Consider the following 18,315-nt stretch of genomic DNA (forward strand, 5'->3'; position numbering starts at 1 on the left):
CTTTTTTTTTTAATTTATGTAAATCAATGTAAAGTACATTTTTGTATAAAAAAACTTTTTTTTCCCAAATGATTGAGAATTAAAAAAGTGTGAGAAACAGACTGTGAACAGACTTTATTAATAATAGTCTTTTTTTCATACATAATATAGAAGTATTTTCTACATTTCTTTACAGTAGAAAAATAACAATTTCAAATGCAGAGTGCAATAATATTAATAATTTCTTTAGGATCCATTAGAAACTAAATCAATTACTTAATGGGCCAGATCTGTCACAATCAGTCATGAAAGGTTTTCTCTTTATAGAAGTTAAAGGTTTTACTTTCATAAGTTCCTTAGACAGTACAAAGAAGAGCATAAAAGTATGTTCACCCAGATAAAACAATAACAAGGTACATGATATATGTATCACTTAAGTGAAGAAGAATACAAGTGAAGAAATCTTTAACCAGTAACAAAAAGTATCACAATGTCATACACAAGAGCAGCAGTGACAGCTTTGGGAAGTGTTTGTAACAGCTGGGGATTTGTAAAAGTGCAGTGAAGAACCATGAAAGCACATCAGTTGCATGATCAAGAACAATCCAAGTACAATGGAAGCTAAATCGTGTCTCAGATCAAGCAGCTCTTTGGGTTTGAAAGGCTCACTGACACAGAAGTCAACACACATCGAATGCATGTATATATATGTATATATAGTCATTCACACAACTTACATCGACAAAAGAATATTCAGCTTAAAAAAGCGATTGAGCTGACGGGGAACGATACACAAGCAACATCTCTACAACAGTGTTGGGGGGGACGCAGCGTGCACGGATGGGCTGTGGGAGGCTAGCTTCAGCTGAAGTGTGGGCAGTCAGACGCCCAGCTGCTTGTTGAGTCGACTCAAAGCATCACCCACGATGTCAAGCTCGTGTCGGAGCTCCTCCACCACGCTGTTGATGCTCAGAGTGTCTTTGAGCACATCCACACTCTGGGTGTAGGGGTTGTATCGAACTGTGAAGGGGCGCTTGATGGTCTTGGCGAACTCTCTGGAAAAAAAACCCAGCAAAAGTGCAATTTAGTTGTTAATAAAGATAAGATGAATGTGTTTTTGTTTTCTGAGTGTGAGACGATGAAGCTAACAAACACACCTCATCTTGACTTTGGCCTCTTCAAAGCTGTCGGACACAAAGTAGACGTCCTGAAACGTTGTGATGATGCATTCTTGTTTGGATGTAACTTTTGGATCAAAAGGCATTATCCTTGCATTACCAGACAGAGCATGCTGTGAAAGACACAATCCCAGCAATTAAGATCAATGAAGCTTCAGACTATTTTATAAATGTATAGGATTAAAATTGAAATAACAAAAAAAAAACATTTTATTTTTGAATTACAAAAAGACTGTATAATCATCATCCTGAAAAAACTGTTTCTCATCACCCAAAAAAGAAAATTAGGTTGTGGGTTATCCCCTATTCTTGTTTACAGTAATATCATTACCTTAAGCTCACTAATAGATGACAGCAGTCCAGCTCCATATGCTCGCAAGTGTCCTTCTTGTTTACATAAGCCAAACTCCACAGTGAAGAAATAGCACTGTGACAGAGAACAGCGCAATGTGAGGACGCTTTAAATCTGGACTAGGTCTGTGTAGATGTGCCTGTGACTGCAACACTCACTGTGGCCAGTTTCTGAACTGAGTCATCAGAAGCCCCCAGTGAAGCAAGACCGATCTCCTGAGAAAACTGAGCAAAGCTGGGCTCTGCCAGCAGCGGCACATGACCCAGCAGCTCATGGCAGGTGTCCCTGTGTAAAGATTAAAGTAGACTGATAAGTTTGTGTTTAAGTTAACAGCACGTTTGAGGACGGTAGTGGGATGTACTCACGGTTCAGGGGTGTATAAGGGGTCAGAGCTGTGCCGGACATACTGGGTACAGTGGAAAACACGGAAGGCCAAACCGGCGAGGAAGTCTCGTGGGGACAAGTACCCAGCCACAGGTCTGATGGTGAATCCGGTTCGCTCTGAAAGGACATTTACAAAATTGGCTCAATTTTCTAAAAATGAAACAAACAATGATAAATGAAAGGATGACAACCCACCTCTGAGGAAGCGCGAGACATCTTCCAGCTGTGGGATGTTGTCCTCACGACATTCGCAGTATTTGGACAGCAGAGGCAGATTCTTCAAGTACTCCCTGCAGGCATGAGTGGGGTACAGTTTGTTGAGCTCCCTGTACACTACACCCCAAGTCTTGACCTCCTCTTCTGTAAACTCAATCCGGGGTATTGGGTCTCCACTGAAACAAGATCAACAAAAAATGTAATGTGACAAAAGCCCTGATCATATTCAAAACAGCTTTGAAAACTTTCAGACTTACTGTTTGTAGGCCATAGCAAGATCAGCAAAGTACTTTCGCCTTTTCCTGTACACGTTATCTTTAAAACCCTAATAAAGACAAATGTAGCACTTAAAACAGCGGAATATTCATACATTTGAGATTTTAAGGCCAGTCATCAGTCCGCTATAATACCGGGTGGTCGGCGTCCAGCTCAGAGCCATACATCAGGACACGGTTTGCACATTTGTCCAAGTCTGAAATTCTCTTCGGAAACCAAGGTACATCATACATATCTAAGAAGAGAACCCAGTAGATCTGCTTCAGTGTGATTTTAGACTTTATCACTTGAGAGGTTATCATTCACTGTATTCTCACCTTCCTCGTGTAGGCAGGAGTTATCTGGAGGGTTCATGTCTACTATGTTTACATGCTTCCGAAGCAGATGGATGATTTCGCTCAGTTGCTCGTGGTTGCTGTCGCAGTCCACAAAAATTTCAAACTCAGAGTTGCGTCTTTTGGATTTCCTGGACTCAATGTGCACGAGATTGACATGGTTTTCCTGCAGCAAACAATGACAAACAGGTTTAGTTAATCACACTTTGCCTTTGAATTGTATCAAAACTCAAGACTTATTCCTGTATGGAAAATGGCCTCATTCAAATAACTTACTTGGAAGAGTTTGAGTGCTTTCACAAGTCCTCCCACCTCATTCTTAAGGGAAAAGATAATTGTTGCTCTCCCTTTTTCTGATGTATTTTGCTTCTCTGTGTTTTCTTCAATTTTGTTGAAGGTTGATTTGTTTATCTAAAATTGGGGGGAAAATAGATTGTTAGAACTGAAACAGCCCCTTAGTGAATTATTATTCTATATTCAACAATCATTCGCTTATAAGCCATCCTAATTTGGTTATAGCTGTGTCATGTTCCCGTAGAGCATTTGCTGCGACTGAACCAAAGCTTAGCGCACGTGATGACGTGAATGCGGAACTTCTAATCACTTAAGAGTGTTTATTGATCCAAAACACTTTTGAACATCTTGTCTTATGTGCATCATTTGTGGAGATGCAGAGTTAAAAGCAAAAATGTGTAAAAAAATAAAAATTAAAAATTAAAATTTAAACAAAGTATAATAGAGGTGAGATTATATAAGATATCTTCCTCACACTCCCTTTCAAAGAATAGATCAAAAACATAAACATGACAGGGGTGGAAAACTTTAGTAATTAATTAAACTCATTTTGACAAACTTAATATTCAATGGTTTTGATGTGTCATGTAGTATAAGAGCTAATAGGTCTAGTTATTATGAAGAGTAATTATAATTGACCTATTTATATATGTTCATGCATGTGTATGTATGTATAATTTCCAATAATTTAATAATTAATTAAATTTAATATATCTCTGTATAAATATGTATTTCAGTTGTTTTTCTTATTCAGTTTTAATATGGTTTTGATGGCTTGAAATTAATTATTACTAACTCCAAAATTCCAAAAGAAAAGAGAAGAAAAGAACATTTTCCCTTTTTTCTGCTACAACTAAATAATGCTTCCATATTTTTGCGCTTAAACGACATAATAAGTGATGAAAACCTAGCTACAGGAGACAGCAGGTTGAGCAGCGCGTGTCCATTTCAGCACCTCGGACAGCGGCCTCTCGTTGACGCACGGCTGCGCACGCCAGGGGAAAATTCACCTAATCCTGCGTCAGGCTGCACAAGTGCAACATGGCAAAAACTAACCGTCCAAAAGAAAGATTCGGTACTTCTCAGATGCTTTTGTTGAAAAGTAGTGTTTACTACACCATAAACGCAAACAAAATATTGTGTCTTTTAAGACCAAATTGTGAAGGCTTAGAGAATCATATTAAAAAGTCGATTTAATCCGTCCCTACCAGGTTACGTCCTTCGAACATGGTGTAAAACGCGCGGCGGACCAGTTTCCGGTGAACTCTTGTCGGTAAAGTCCTCAAAAGCATCCGTGCATGGAGTCTGGATCAGGACGAGCCGGGGTCAACTCTTTGCGTCTCGGTTTAACGAAGATGAACTTGTCTCTGTCTCAAGCAATCCCCTTACAGCAATCTCATTTGGAGAGCGGGGAAGCCTATTATTAGCAGCCCGCACGGTAGAATCTCATCAGACGTTTGGCAGCTTTTAATCGCAGAAGCAAACAGGTTTTTAACGACCATCAATGAAAGTTAATTTAGAAAAAATACCGCTAACAGCCCATCACAAAAGAGATCCTTGTTATCTAAACAGGAAATGTTTTCTTGATCATTTAATTTATCATTTGGTATAAGGATTATTTACTTTTAAATTCATATTATATTATGCACGATTGTTTTTATATTATTATTATTATTTATATTATTATTTGCCACAATGTGTCATTAATCCGCCTGTTGCGTAAATTCCGTTTGGTTGGTTTGTAATTGATAAGGGGGGAGAAAAACAAGAAATACTAACAAACATGAGATTTCAAGTGGAAAATATCATTTAACACAATTAAACATTTGAGGTAAAGTTCATTATAACAATAAGGATTTAATAATCTGCATTAACGACAAAGTGGAAGCTGAAGATGACCTGCGCACCAATTAAACTGGTCAAAAAGTTACACGAAAATGCTCTAGATACTTTGACTTCACACACACAAACAACAACAGTTTTCAATGCCAATAGCTTCTTAAAACCAAATGAAGTTTGTACCTCAGTTGCTCCGATTGTCACAGTTCTTACCTCATTATTCAGCAGCTTCTCCTCAAAGCCGATGTTCATGGAGTCAAAAGATCTTCCTCTGCGCGGCAGTTCAAGTTTGTTTGAGTACATGCTCAAGTTCTCCAGCTTGACTTCGCTTTTTATGTTTTCTATCTTATCTAATTTACTCCTACTGACCAATTGTGGCTTCCTTCCTAAAGGGGGCTTGTCTACCCCGAGAAGCACCTGGCCTGGCTTTTTAATTCCACTCAGAAACGGAGGGGGCAATAATCTGCCCGTCAGCAGCAAATGGAAATCGAGCAGCATTGCGCACGTCATTAGGATAAAAAAGGTAATTTTTTTCCAGAGCAAGAGTGAAACTTGCTTTACAGAAAAAAATATATATTTAGGATTTTACCAAGAAGATAAAATAATGACTTAAAACTAGTTGTGGATAAAAATAGGAGACTATTTCAACCAGAAATGCAAAAAAGTCTGCAAAAATTCAAGGTTTGCAGCAGCTAGTTCATGAATTTTTATTTTAGTTATTTAGGTATATTTTAGGGTTTTTATGCACGATTTGTATTGCATTAGAAAATACAGTGGAGTCCTATAACTTCATAATCAACGAAGGACTGTAAAAAAATAAGGAATAATTTCAATCTTTACTATTAATATTTCAAATTTAGACAAACAACTTCATAACCCAACTACAGAATTACATTTTTGACATTATTCAGAAGTTTTTATCAAAGTGTCTGCTGATATGCAAATATGCTGTACCTTTATGCATCTTTATGACTGAGCACATTCAGTATGAACAGATGTTATATTTTTATTTTCTTTTAACTCATCATTAAACTACATCATGTTCCTGATTAAAATAGAGAAGACTTGATGTTATAGGTACGCACGAGCAGCCTTTCTGTTTAAGTGACCCCCTTTTTAAAATCCACGTCTCTGCCCTGTAAACACCCTTGACCCCCTTGTGTTGTAAACATTTGTAATCATCATGTTTTTAAACCCCTTTTGGGATTTAAATTAAGTCAAAGACAATCAGGAGAAAAGGCTCTCAGTGGCTCCTGCCGACAAAAAGAAGATGAGGGATCACTGAGCCCCCAGAGGCCTCATTACTTAAAACACATAACCACCAATGTTCTCTAAGCTTTGGTCACCTTTACGGCAGTGTCTGTCCCCTCAGATCCTCCTCGGGTCAAAGCTATCGTGCAGGGATACACTGTATGTACTGATGATTCACACTCTGCTTGTCTCAGGTGGTTTTGGTCTTCATCACCCGTGACTTGAATGGATGTTTTACACAACCCAGGAGGCAGTGAGGAGAACTTCCCCTTAGAACCGCAGATGATGTAATTGACTAAAGCAATAATTGTCCAGACATGGTGTTGAATGGACTGTAATGAGTTGAAAGGAACAGCTGTGTGCTAAACGTGAGCATCTGTTCTGTTTTGGTAATCAATGTGGTACATCAGTGACAGGAAGCAGAATGTGCTCTGAGTAAAAATAATAAAATCTTTAATAAATGTGTGTTCACCTCCTTGAGTGAGGTTTATTTGATCTGAAACACAGCAACAGAGATTTAAGAAAGAACTTTCAACTTTTTTATCTGAGTAATCCTCAGATCAGTTAATTTACATTAAATTAACTGATCTGAGGATATTTGAAACTCTATAACAATGTTTACCAATGTATTTCATTTATAACTCCACCTCATTTTGCTACAGATGTTGTGATCAAGTCTTGACAGTTCCTGGATTTAATCTGCATGAAGTAAATCTATAGGAGGTCGCAGTTTTATGAGGTGCTCAAGATGCTGTGTTTGGGTGGGGGTGGGGGACTGTTGGTCAAAGTATTTCACAATGATATATTACTGTTTTGCTTCATGCGTTCTATTGTTACGGTTGCAAGAGCTTTAAAGATTTAGAACAGCAAATGTGTTTATATAAACTATTTTTTAGCAGTGAATACTTAGGTTTGACACTTCGAAGCTATAATATAATATATTAGCCATTGATGTGTGTATTTTTAACAGAATTTCTTCTCATGTGTTATAGCAAACAAGTCACATGTTCATTTTAGAAAACACAATCCAAGATACTCACATAATGCTTAGAACCACCAGTGAAAAATAAAAGTAAATACACTGACCAAAAATATAAACACAACACTTTTGTTATTGCTCCCATTTTTTATGGTATGAACTCAAAGATATGAAACATTTTCCACATACACAAAATTACCAGTTCTCTGAAATATTGTTCACAAATCTGTCTAAATCTGTGATAGTGAGCACTTCTCCTTTGCCAAGACAATCCATCCCACCTCGCAGGTGTGCCATATCAAGATGCTGATTATTGCATGATTATTGCATGATTGCAAGATTGCATGATTATTGCACAGGTGTGCCTTAGACTGGCCACAAGAAAAGGCCACTCTGAAATCTTCAGTTTTGTTTTATTGAGGGGGTCAGGGGACTCAGACAACCAGTCAGTATCTGGTGTGACCACCATTTGCCTCATGAACTGCGACACATCTCCTTCGCATAGAGTTGATTACGTTGTCTATTGTGGCCTGTGGAATGTTGGTCCACTCTTCTTTAATGGCTGTGCGAAGTTGCTGGATATTGGCAGGAACTGGAACACGCTGTCGTATACGCCGATCCGGAGCATCCCAAACATGCTCAATGGGTGACATGTCCAGTGAGTATGCTGGCCATGCAAGAACTGGTATGTTTTCAGCTTCCAAGAATTGTGTACAGATCCTTGCAACATGGGGCCATGCATTATTATGGATATTATCAGATTTCATTACATTTCAAATATGCTCACTTCAAATGCAAGCAGTATTTATGATCATTATTCTCTGCTTTCTTAAACACAAACAGCAAGATGTCTGAAATATCTGAACCTTTTTTTTTTCTTTTTAAATCTTACAAAAACCCACATTTTAAGAACTTAAAGTGTCACAAACTGCTGTAATGTTTGTGGTTGGAGACAGACATGTTTAAAGGGGTTTGAGTCACACAGTGGCCAGTCTGTCCCAGTTCTGTTCACTCCAATCAGAGGGATTTACTGACAGTGTCTGAGCATCAAGCTGCAAGAGATCTCTCACAGCTAATCTCACACATAACAAACCGCCCCGAAGACTCGAGGTAGAACTTGAAATGACAATTTCTTAAATTTAATTTTTGCGAAGAAACACTTTTTAAAATGTTGGGATATTTTATGTAAATTAAGCCATAAGAACCCAGACCCATGTTTTCTTAAAAATAAAAGTGTGTGTATTTTACCACAAACCAAGTGGACCACAGAATCAATTTCTGATATTTTTCTGTTTCACTGTCACCATGGGTTCTCGTGGGTTAAAGTATGCTGGGCCAGTATTTGTGTTTTTTTGGTGAATGATAAATGGTACATCCTTATTTAGTGCCTTATTAACTTCTTAAAAGGCCAAAGCACTTTAGAATCACAGTCCTGTTCACCCATGCACACACACATTCACACACTGATGTTAAAGACCCTTCAGCGGCTTAACTACTGAACATTTTTTCTTAAAAATGTCATCAGATCTATTTGACAATCAACTAAAAAAGCAAGAATTCTGAAGTAAGCAATTGTTTTACATGTGCTCAATGTAAAAAATAAAAAAAAATCACCCAAACAAAATCCAATTGGACCAAAGAAGTATGAATCAAAAACTGACCACATGGTGTTACTGTACTTTGGCTTGGTTCAGAACACAAATTTCCCGAAGGTGAAGACTTAAAGAAAAAAAATCATTTAGATGATTTAGATTCAGATGTTTTTATAGAATGCAGTTCACACTTATTTTTTGTTTTGTTTGTTTTCTTTTACAATTCATCATTATGTGTAGTCAGGCACGGTATAGCCTTACAGAAATATAAAAGGTCTTGCCCAAGGACATACTGATCATCTAGTCTGGGATTTAAACCTCCAACTGATGACTGACTTAACCCTTGTGCTATCTTAGATGACTCCATCCTTGCATAGACGTGTTCTCCCTACCATGATAAAGGTGGAAAGATTTCATGTAATTCTTGGACACCAGTGAAGATCAAAAATCATTGAAGAAAAAAGGCTCAGAGCACTGTCTAGTGGGTCTAGATGACCCAGCTCAGAATGTTAAAGTGCCGAGGATAGCACAAGGGTTAATGTCAGGCTGCTCAGCCCACTGGTCACCCAAAAGTAAAAACTGCACATTTCGTTTGGGAAAATTCATAAGTCTGACAACATGACTAATCTAACATTTTATTATTTAGTATTTGCTCTTATTTGTATTTTCCTTTTTTTTTTCAGAAGTTGGTGTTGAATGGAAATGTTTCATAAGTCCACTTTGGAGTTAAAATGAAGAAGTAGTTTTTGAATGTGAGGAACATTCTCGACACGGTGAAGAGCACATCAGGGATGAGGTGATGATTCTGTCGGCATAAAAACACTATTAGTCATGAAGGACCTGGAAGTTACATAACCGAAGCTCCACCTGCTGAGCTGCCAGTACACAAACAATAACTTGTTCTTTGGTCTAGCTCCCCTTTACTCCTTTGGTTATAACACCAGTGTTTAAATTTCCAGATATTCAAGGTCTTCTGATTGCTCCTCATCAATGGGATTCCAGTCTTTCAGCTGATGGAGGGACGCATTTGAACAAGCAATGCGTGGGAACTGTGAATGGTCTGCTTACGCACACTTCCTGCAGCAGGCCTGAGCTGCTTTAATTAGCTCCAGTTCTTTCATCACAAAGCAAACAGCAGCATATGCTGCACGGTGACAGGAGTCAGAGCACACAAGCACCAAACAGCTTCCATAAACACCTGCCTTGTTCCAAGGAACATGCAGTACACAGGGTTAAAGTTACACAAAAAATGGATAAGGCATCGGAAATCATCTCTAAATATGTGCCAGAAATGTACAAATTTTTATGAATTCCTTAGTTTTAACTTTGAACATAAAAATATTCTGCTATAATTGATGCTGATACTAAAATTGTCTTTTGCTAAACTATAAAAATATTTTTCTTTATTCCTGCAGCTACAAGTTTTCCTCGTGCCATTAAGAAACATTAAAATGCCTAAGTTTATATAGTCTCAAGACAAATAGACCTCATTTTAAAAACAGAATACACACAAAAGATCCTCACCTAAAATTGCCAAAAATTAAAATCACATTTTAGTCAAATGTAGATGAAACAACATAGAAACAGGTAATCCCACATGATTAAAGGGTAAGTGGACTGTGTCATTGTCAGTCTGTTGACAGGAGATAGAGTCCCGGAGCTCAGGAAATGAATGAGGGTTGGGGTTGATTGCCCTCAGCAGCATCATGTGTCTTTCTAAGCATCCTCTAGCCAGGTGATGCTGAACGGGTTACGGCTGCAAATCAAAGATCGTGAAACTGCTCACGTCCTCCCCGTGCATTCACGATCAGTCCTGCTGACAGCTACAGTCACGGACAGTTTACCGAATATGACAATTATTTTGTTCTTTCTCTGTAACATATGTTTATGTTTTGTAATTTGTTTTGTAACAGAGTATTGCTTTCATGCAAGAAACCCCAGAAATACATTTAAACCTTCTGTTACAAACATTTTTTCTTATGGTTTAACAGGTACTTGCTTAATTCTGACATCAATGAAAGTCTTAAACATTTTAAAGTGATTCACATTTGATAATATTTTACTTTGTAAGTAAAAAAAAAGTTGACTTTTACAAAAAACTAAGAACAAGAGAACTAGAATGCATTTTCCTCTGGGGCAAAATTTCAGGCCAATCCAAAGAAGATGACAGGTGAACAGCGTTTTAGAGCAAACTGAGTCACTGACATTCAGCATCAGTGTCACAACACCTGAAAGACCCCTCTGCCAGTGATGTGCAGGGTAATCCAGCATTCACACACCAGCTGCTGGGTGCTCATGAAGTCTGATCATATCAAGTTTTTGTGAAGATTGGCAGACTGACGGTGCGGTCTGGCTGAGCAGCAGGAGGTATCTGGCTTCCATGCTGATCTGTGTGACATGACTTGCCTTGCAGCGGAGCCTGCAGACGAGGCAGCCAGCAGAGTGCAAGTCCTCACGCACAAGCTGTCTTGAAAGGCCAAGCTTGATTACACTGCAACCATGAAAAACACAAGCGCGTCCTGTAGGTAAGCCATGTGTATCACACGTCTATTTAAAGGTTCAACTCCTGTTGGGGGGGGGGTCTCACTTTTTCCCTTCCACAGGACCGTCTCCATCACACGTACTTCTGGGATTTCCATTAGAAAGAGTGTTCTACATATCAATCCAAGCTTTAATTAAAAAGATGCTTTATTCACAGAGCCTTCGTAAGCTTGCTGGAAATGCTTAAGGCTGTCCTCCTCTTCTCCGTGAAATGGCACATTTGGAAACCAAATGAGTTTATTGTTCCCAGGCTACAACGCCTTTCATCTGAGTGACTGTCACCCTCAGAAAAACACTTGATGTTGTCATCTGCATTAGCATCCTTACTCATATGCTTAGAAAGATGACTCAGAACTGTTTTGCCTTTTGTGGAAATTGATATTTGTAAAAACATACACGAAAAACATTTAATGTTGCCAGAAAATAAGCAAGCAAACTCATTTCATCATTTTTCTTCTCTCTGGCCGGCAGGATTTTACTGTAATGATGCAAAAACGTGTTATCATACATTGTCTTTATTAAAAACATAAACTCCCATCCAGTCAGTATAAGTAATAATAACCAGGATTAATAAACTATTTTTAAATGAATAAAACCCTGTTTGTTGATCCTGGTGTTTGCTTTTCATTTCTGTGCCCTAATATAAAAGGAGACAATAAAAACATTTTCAATTAATACCTTTTTTAATGAAACACTGTTGAATAACTGGTACAAAAATAGCATTCTGTGGTCATTTAAAATGTCAAATATCAACACAAATGTAATCTGATAACCAATAACAAAAGGCAGGTTCACATTAATAAAAAATAGCTGATAAAGCCTGCCTTTGATGCTGGGTTCTTTCCAATGGAAATGCAAATATTCTGACTAGAAGGATGATATTTAAAAAAGACCTACTGGCTGCTATAAAAAGCAGCTATGTGAGTTTGAATGAGTGCTGAACACTGAACTGCAGAAAACCTCAATCAGGAAACTGAGTCGTCATCACGTCTGCTAACTTGGGATCAGTTTCTGACAATGCGGCCAGGAGGTGCTGAAACTGCAAGGGAGGAGGAAGAGATATTATGGAAACACAAGGTTCATTTTCCACCAGAGCAGTTCTATGGATATTAGATTTAAAAAAAAAAAGATCACAAACACAGTTTTACTAAGTGACTTAAAGATTTTTCAAAAGACATTTTTAAGTTTATACAGACATAATAACAAATGATTTAATTAAGCTTTCAAGCAAAAAAAAGTCCACTAAAAAAGCAAATGGAGATTTTTTTGTATTTTTTAAAATAGAAGCAGAACCAACTTTATGCATTTTGGACCAGGTTTAGTAAAAAGAAAATGCAATTGACATGTAATATTTTTAATTTGAATAAAAACTGACTTGATTGTCTTTATGGACACCAAAAAATTATTATTATTAGAATGCAGACAGTCTAAAAAGAAAATATTTTAATCTACAAAAAACACTACAAAACAAAAAGACTCCTATAATCAGACATAAACTGTGATGTTGCTCTGAGTTCAAATGATTGATGCTTTAATAAGAAAACAAGGTCTAAGTGTTGTTTTATAGCTGAATTTAAAAAAAATGTATCTTTTCACTTAATCAATTTCCACTTAAAATGAAATCTCAATTTATCAAATCCATAAATGTTGTTTTTTTAATTTATTTATTACGAGAACATTTTTTTCTTTTTTTTGGTAAGAAACCATAACTACAATTTAAAGTTCTACTGATGTTTAACCGAAATGACAACTGGTAGTTATGTTAAAACAGGTTTTCATAACCAACAACAAAATTGGTTTTAAATGGGATCTATGACAGATAAATCAACATGTACTTGATCTGAATTACAAATCAATCAGAATTGTGAGCTTGTGAATCCAAATCAAATTGATCAGGGAGTGTGGAGATGATTTCCAGTTCTATTGTTTTTGTCTTTGTAGGTAGTAGGCCTGCACAATTAATCGCAAATTTATCGTTATCGCGATTTCAAGCTGTGCAATATCCATATCGCAAAAAGTTGGCGAAAATCGCAATAAATGGTAAACCTTTAATGTTAAAAACAATCTTATGGCAACTTGAACTATTTAATACATTTTAAAAAATCCCTTTATGCATTTGACCAATCAGATGGAGCCCTTCACGTTGTTGACCAATCGGATGTTAGGTGTTGCCCTCCTGATTAGACTAGAGTCATTTGGAGACTAATTTAAGGTATTTTGACTATTATCTAAATTAAACTTTTGCAGTGAAATGGAAATGTTTGTGTTGTTTTTGCTATTTGTTCATTTATCGCAAGTTATATCGTCATCGCAATATTGATCACTGATATTGCATATCGCATGTTTTCCTCATATCGTGCAGCCCTAGTAGGTAGAAACAGAAATAAAGTATTAAAGAAAAATAAATAAATGCATCCAAGTCTAGTTCCTCTTGTTTGTAAAACAAAAGAATGAACTCCCACTATGCTCACCGCAAAACAGAACTGTGCAAGTATGAACCACAGACGTACATATAATGCATGAAGCCATGTGAAGGGAGCACTTACTGAGGGTTTATAACTGGGAAGTAAACTGTTGGCGGCAGCGAGACAAGTCTCTCGAGTCAAGTATCGTTTATTAACCAGGTCCACGACCGTCTCCTTCAAGGAAGAACAAACACAATCAGGTCTGTGTTAAGTAATCTCATGCAATTTTAACACAACTCAATTCAAACTAAACTAATTTTACATTATGTATTAAAATAACCAGTCATTTTGGTGATTTGCCATGAAGGGCAAATTGAGAAATAAACGCTATATGATTACATCTCGGGAAATGTGACATGAAAACATTTGTTTAAAAAAAAAAAACACTTTGCTGCTCCAACAGCAAAATTGACAGAATTTGTGCTTTAAAACAGTTTTGTTTATCAGCAGGACAAATGACCTGACAGAACCGAGAAAGGTGAAAGAATTCCTTCAAAATGTTACCTTTGGAATGTGAATGCAAAGGTCGGCTAGAAACTCAGAGGTGATCTCAAAAAGAGCCTGCAGCTGGTCATCGGTCGCAGCCTCTTTGTTCTCGCTGCGGTGCTGGCACAACCGCAAGATGATCCAGATAAGATCTATATCTGGAGTTAAAAGCAACAAAGAAAGTCCAATTAATCTCATAGGAAGTGCAGCAGCAGAGTAAACATGTCTGCCACCAGTTGCAGAGTAATCAACACATCTGCCTCAGTTTCAATGTGGAGCAAACGTTTTAAAAACCCACTCGGGTCAGCCTTGCTCTTCCACTGATCCTGACATCTGTAGAGAGCCTGCAGCACGGCGAAAGCTTGAACCAGAGTGCTCTTCTGCTCATGTAAGGCAACTTCAAGATCATTTTGCTGACAGAGGTCCTTGCAGACGACATCACAGACAAAGTCCCACACTGCTTTCCCTGGGCCGTCTGGAGCAGCTAAAAAAAAAAAAAAAGCATCACAATTTGTCTTATTCATCAAGGCCCACCTTATCTCTCAGCTGAACATTGTGAAAATAAGCGTCTCACCAAAAATCTCACAGCCTTCTTCTACAGTGGTGATGAGTTGAAAGATGTGAAGGTAAATTTCAATGCCATTTAATTTCTCTGACCTTTAGAAAATAGAGAAGCTTGAGTCACTTTAGGGTAGTTTAAATGCTACCCCAACAATATTGCTAAGTAATTAATAATCATTCAAATATGTCAGATCAATAAAGAATCTTTCCTTTAATTCTTACCGAAGCTGCTTGACGGCTTCTAGAAGACACAAGGTCAAGTCCAGCGGGGTGTCACTTTCATCCCCCCTCTTGTCTTGTGGCTTATCTGTGATCCAGGTCTTCATCAGCTCTTCATCAAGGTCAAACAGTTTATCAACCAGGTCCCCCACTTTTTCAAGCAAATCAGCTGATAAAAAAAAACATCAAATATTCACATATTTGAACCATTCAGTATACATTTTATATGAATAGAAATCTTTTTGCAGCCAAAGTTTTTTCTGGTTATAATTATTTATTTAGCTTTTTATTGAATGAAATCGGTGCCATACTGTTGGTAGAGCTGGACATGATAAAACAGAGGTTGGGACACACTGACGTCTGCTGTCGTATTCGCTGAATCCACAGAGAGCAGACATCTTTGTGTGATAAACAGGTTAGCAGCAATCTGCAAACATAGTGAAAGATGGTGCATGTTTGTCTTTCACCGATCTGCATTTTTACAAGCAAAAAAAAAAAAGTGTAAATATCACCTGCTGGTTTCCAGGAGGGTTGGTGGATCTGCATCTCCAAGAAGAAGCAACAGCACAGCACTGTGGCCACAAAGGGAGTTGCTTTCTTTACAATTAGAAACTTTAGCACAAAGCATGAGAAAAGAATAATAATAATTTAGGTGTTTACAAACCACAAGTCTTCCTTTTGGCTGAGAGTAACACAAGTGTCAGGGAAACAGGCTATGTTTCCAAGTATTCCTACACAAATTTCCTGATGAAAAAAAAAAAAAACAGGGAAAATTAATAAAGCTTGTAAGCAAACTGAAAAAGCCGATTACATTCTGAGATAGAGTGCAAGATCTGAAGTAAGACTTTACTCACTGTGAGACGTGGACAGCGGGATTTAGATATGACTCCAAGGAGAATATCAGCAGCTTTAAATTCTTGCAGAAAACGGGCCACATCCTACACACAGCACACAAAAAAGGACCACAAATACATAAACTTGGAAAGAAATTCCAATTTGAAATGTAAAACATGACATAATTAGCAATGTTGAAATTAAATAAATGTGGGTAATAGTTTTGATAGATTATGTTTAAATTCAATAATGCTAAAGTGGAAAGTTTTACAGATAACCACTTATTTACCTTCTTATTTGCTTTCAGGATAACTTAAGTTTAACACCAGTAATTTTGATGGATTTTAGTGTTCTGGTTGAATGCTATTTATATTTAACTTGGTTTAAATGGAAGCTGTTCAATTAATAAAACCAAGTAAACTTTGTAACGTGACACAGTTGGAAAGTGTACCTTATCCATGGCCATATCCCAGACTTTGCACAGGTCTTCCTCATCATCATCGGTGAGCTTCACTTGAGCTTCGGGGTTCTCTTCAGAAAGTTCACTGACCATCTACAAGGAAAGGTCAACATTCAGGCAGGATCGATTTCCCTGTGGAGCACAGGAACTCACACGAGACAGCTAGCTGTACAGATTTTTAGAAAAAGCTGCAAGACAGGGAGTGAAATTTGGGAAAAAATTATAACTTAGTGACATTCACCAACACTATTTAAGTTTTAAAGCTGCAGTCTCCCTTTAAAGCGGGGTTCTCAGAATCCAGGCCTTGGGGGGCCGTGTCCCAACATGTTTTCCAAACCAACCTGCCATTGAAGCTCCTTATTGGCTAAAAACACCTGATCCAGGTAATCTGCAGCAGATATTGCAGGATTTCTAGAAATCCAGCAGCAGGCTGGCCCTCGAGGCCTGGAGTTTCACCCCCACTTTAAAACTTTTATAGTTTTTAATGCATGTCAATGTTTATATTTAGCTAAAGGAGCTAGCTTCTTTTTTAAAGAGCATATTAGGTTAAAATTTGATTATTTTATCAATGACAGCTGGCTTACATGAATAAGGCGAGTCAAGGTGCTGAAAAGCCAGTGTTTGCTGTAAACGGTGTCTCCGATGGCGTCCGCATCTTCAGCCTCTTGTCCATCTCCTTCTTCTGGAGGTGGTGAAGGGTTACGGTCCATGACTGGAGATGAGAAGTTCTCCTCCTTCTGCTCAGCATCGTCAGTATTACTTTCTTAAAAGAAAAAAATATATAAAAATAAAAATAAATAAAAATAAACTAACAAAAAACACCCACAATGCAGTTCGGCTTTTTAAGCGCTGGAAGTTATTGCTACATAAAGAAATAGTCCTCAACGCACCGCAAAGTAATTCCGACATCAAGTTACTAGAAATATTTGGAGAAAACAGCCAAAGCAATTCTAGTCTAATGTATTACTTATCTCTACGTTATTAGCAATTATTTTCTGTTGTTGCTGAGCTTGCCGTTAAACACAGACGTTGTTTTTTTCCGTATTTGGATAGATAGAGATGATGGAAGGCAAAAGGCATACAATGAGGGGCAGACTCACTAAATCAATAACCCCTACTGTTTATCCTTGTGACGATTTCAAATTTAAGCTGCTAAACTTACTACACATGATTTGCATCTCAGATGTTTAAGCAAGTACGATAGTAATTCTTAACTATAATTTAAGGATTTCTTATTTAAACTTGTTACTTCTTGACTCACCCATAGTTGCGCGTCTAAACAAAGCAGAGACAGGTTAATAAGAGATTTAACTTTGAATTATGGATGCAGATAAGCTATTCAGTCTCCATTGTCAACATAACCCCAACTGCGCATGCGGGTCATTCGTTCCATGTGCCAGTAAAACGTACACTGCCTCCTACAGGAAACACGAGACATTACAACTGAGTGGGAATGTGATTGAGATGGCAAGTTCTGGTACTTTTTTTATTTGCACCCCTGTTAATTGGTCATAATCAGATTTTCTAAGGGAAGTGTCTATTACACAACATTTTGAACATAAAAACAGCCTAAATCTCTGTTTTCACCATGTTTAATGTAGAGATTGTATAATTTTTTAGAATTGTTTCTTTTTACCGTGTCTTTAATTCCTAATTTTACATTACTTTTTACTCACACTTAAGCTTCTGCAATGCAATTAACGTTTCAATATGTAACATTCAAGCTTTATCCTGGGAGCAATATCAAGGATCCAGCGATATACAAAATGACAGATGACCCCAAAAAACTTGGGTCATAGGGTTTGTAGCAGCAAATGTTTTGATCATGCTCCTGATAGACTAATGTTGAAATTACTACTATTTTAGATATTGTTATTGCTTGGCAAAGATACTCCCTTATTATACTTTTGCTGCCTGGTTAATGTTGATGTCCTGCTTGGTTGTTTCCTAATCCTGTGGAAATCAAGATATTAACGAAAAAGGATTTTAAAAACGTGAGACCAGAGCTTACTACTCATCCAATAGAGCAAATGAAGCCTGAATAAGTCTCTTTTCCAATACATTTGACCACAGA

At 37.5% G+C, this 18,315-nt stretch overlaps 2 protein-coding genes across 5 annotated transcripts; both read right to left on the minus strand.

The window, feature by feature from the left end:
* Window positions 1-89: 89 nt before the first annotated feature.
* On the minus strand, window positions 90-5,244 carry tph1a (tryptophan hydroxylase 1 (tryptophan 5-monooxygenase) a). 2 transcript variants are annotated; one of them, NM_001278807.1, is given in 11 exon segments: window positions 90-1,034; window positions 1,137-1,270; window positions 1,489-1,584; window positions 1,668-1,794; window positions 1,875-2,010; window positions 2,089-2,285; window positions 2,367-2,434; window positions 2,520-2,620; window positions 2,703-2,886; window positions 2,997-3,131; window positions 5,067-5,244. In NM_001278807.1, coding segments are annotated over 11 exon segments (1,443 nt in total). In that variant the 5' UTR covers window positions 5,157-5,244; the 3' UTR covers window positions 90-859.
* A 6,636-nt stretch (window positions 5,245-11,880) lies between these two features.
* saal1 (serum amyloid A-like 1) lies at window positions 11,881-17,644 on the minus strand. Of its 3 annotated transcripts, none has more exons than XM_004069584.5 (13): window positions 17,503-17,644; window positions 16,826-17,004; window positions 16,233-16,334; window positions 15,802-15,885; window positions 15,612-15,691; window positions 15,460-15,519; window positions 15,259-15,374; window positions 14,951-15,116; window positions 14,742-14,824; window positions 14,466-14,651; window positions 14,186-14,325; window positions 13,763-13,855; window positions 11,881-12,255 (listed from the first exon to the last, which is right to left on the minus strand). In XM_004069584.5, the coding sequence occupies exons 1-13, from the start codon at window positions 17,504-17,506 to the stop codon at window positions 12,178-12,180; spliced, it is 1,371 nt and encodes a 456-aa protein (XP_004069632.1). In that variant the 5' UTR covers window positions 17,507-17,644; the 3' UTR covers window positions 11,881-12,177. The 3 variants fall into 3 exon arrangements, with proteins under 3 accessions (XP_004069632.1, XP_011474341.1, XP_078804805.1); XM_011476039.4 differs by having other exon boundaries at window positions 16,826-17,000; window positions 17,503-17,636; XM_078948679.1 differs by having other exon boundaries at window positions 16,826-16,978; window positions 17,503-17,620.
* Between the last annotated feature and the right edge of the window lie 671 nt (window positions 17,645-18,315).

The sequence above is a fragment of the Oryzias latipes genome, chromosome 6 (assembly GCF_053564925.1).
Source record: "Oryzias latipes strain Hd-rR chromosome 6, Olatipes_Hd-rR_3.1".
In the NCBI taxonomy this organism is placed as follows: domain Eukaryota; kingdom Metazoa; phylum Chordata; class Actinopteri; order Beloniformes; family Adrianichthyidae; genus Oryzias; species Oryzias latipes.

Excerpts from the sequence above, each read along its gene's own strand:
- tph1a (XM_020703664.2), bottom strand. The coding sequence starts at position 4,306 with ATGCTTTTGAGGACTTTACCGACAAGAGTTCACCGGAAACTGGTCCGC. Across the intron at positions 2,887-2,996 it reads AAGCACTCAAACTCTTCCAA|GAAAACCATGTCAATCTCGT; the intron begins GTAAGTTATTTG and ends TGTTTGCTGCAG. Across the intron at positions 2,286-2,366 it reads CTTGCTATGGCCTACAAACA|TGGAGACCCAATACCCCGGA; the intron begins GTAAGTCTGAAA and ends ATCTTGTTTCAG.
- saal1 (XM_004069584.5), bottom strand. Across the intron at positions 16,335-16,825 it reads CCTTGACTCGCCTTATTCAT|ATGGTCAGTGAACTTTCTGA; the intron begins GTAAGCCAGCTG and ends CTTTCCTTGTAG. Across the intron at positions 15,117-15,258 it reads CATGTCCAGCTCTACCAACA|CTGATTTGCTTGAAAAAGTG; the intron begins GTATGGCACCGA and ends TTTTTTTATCAG.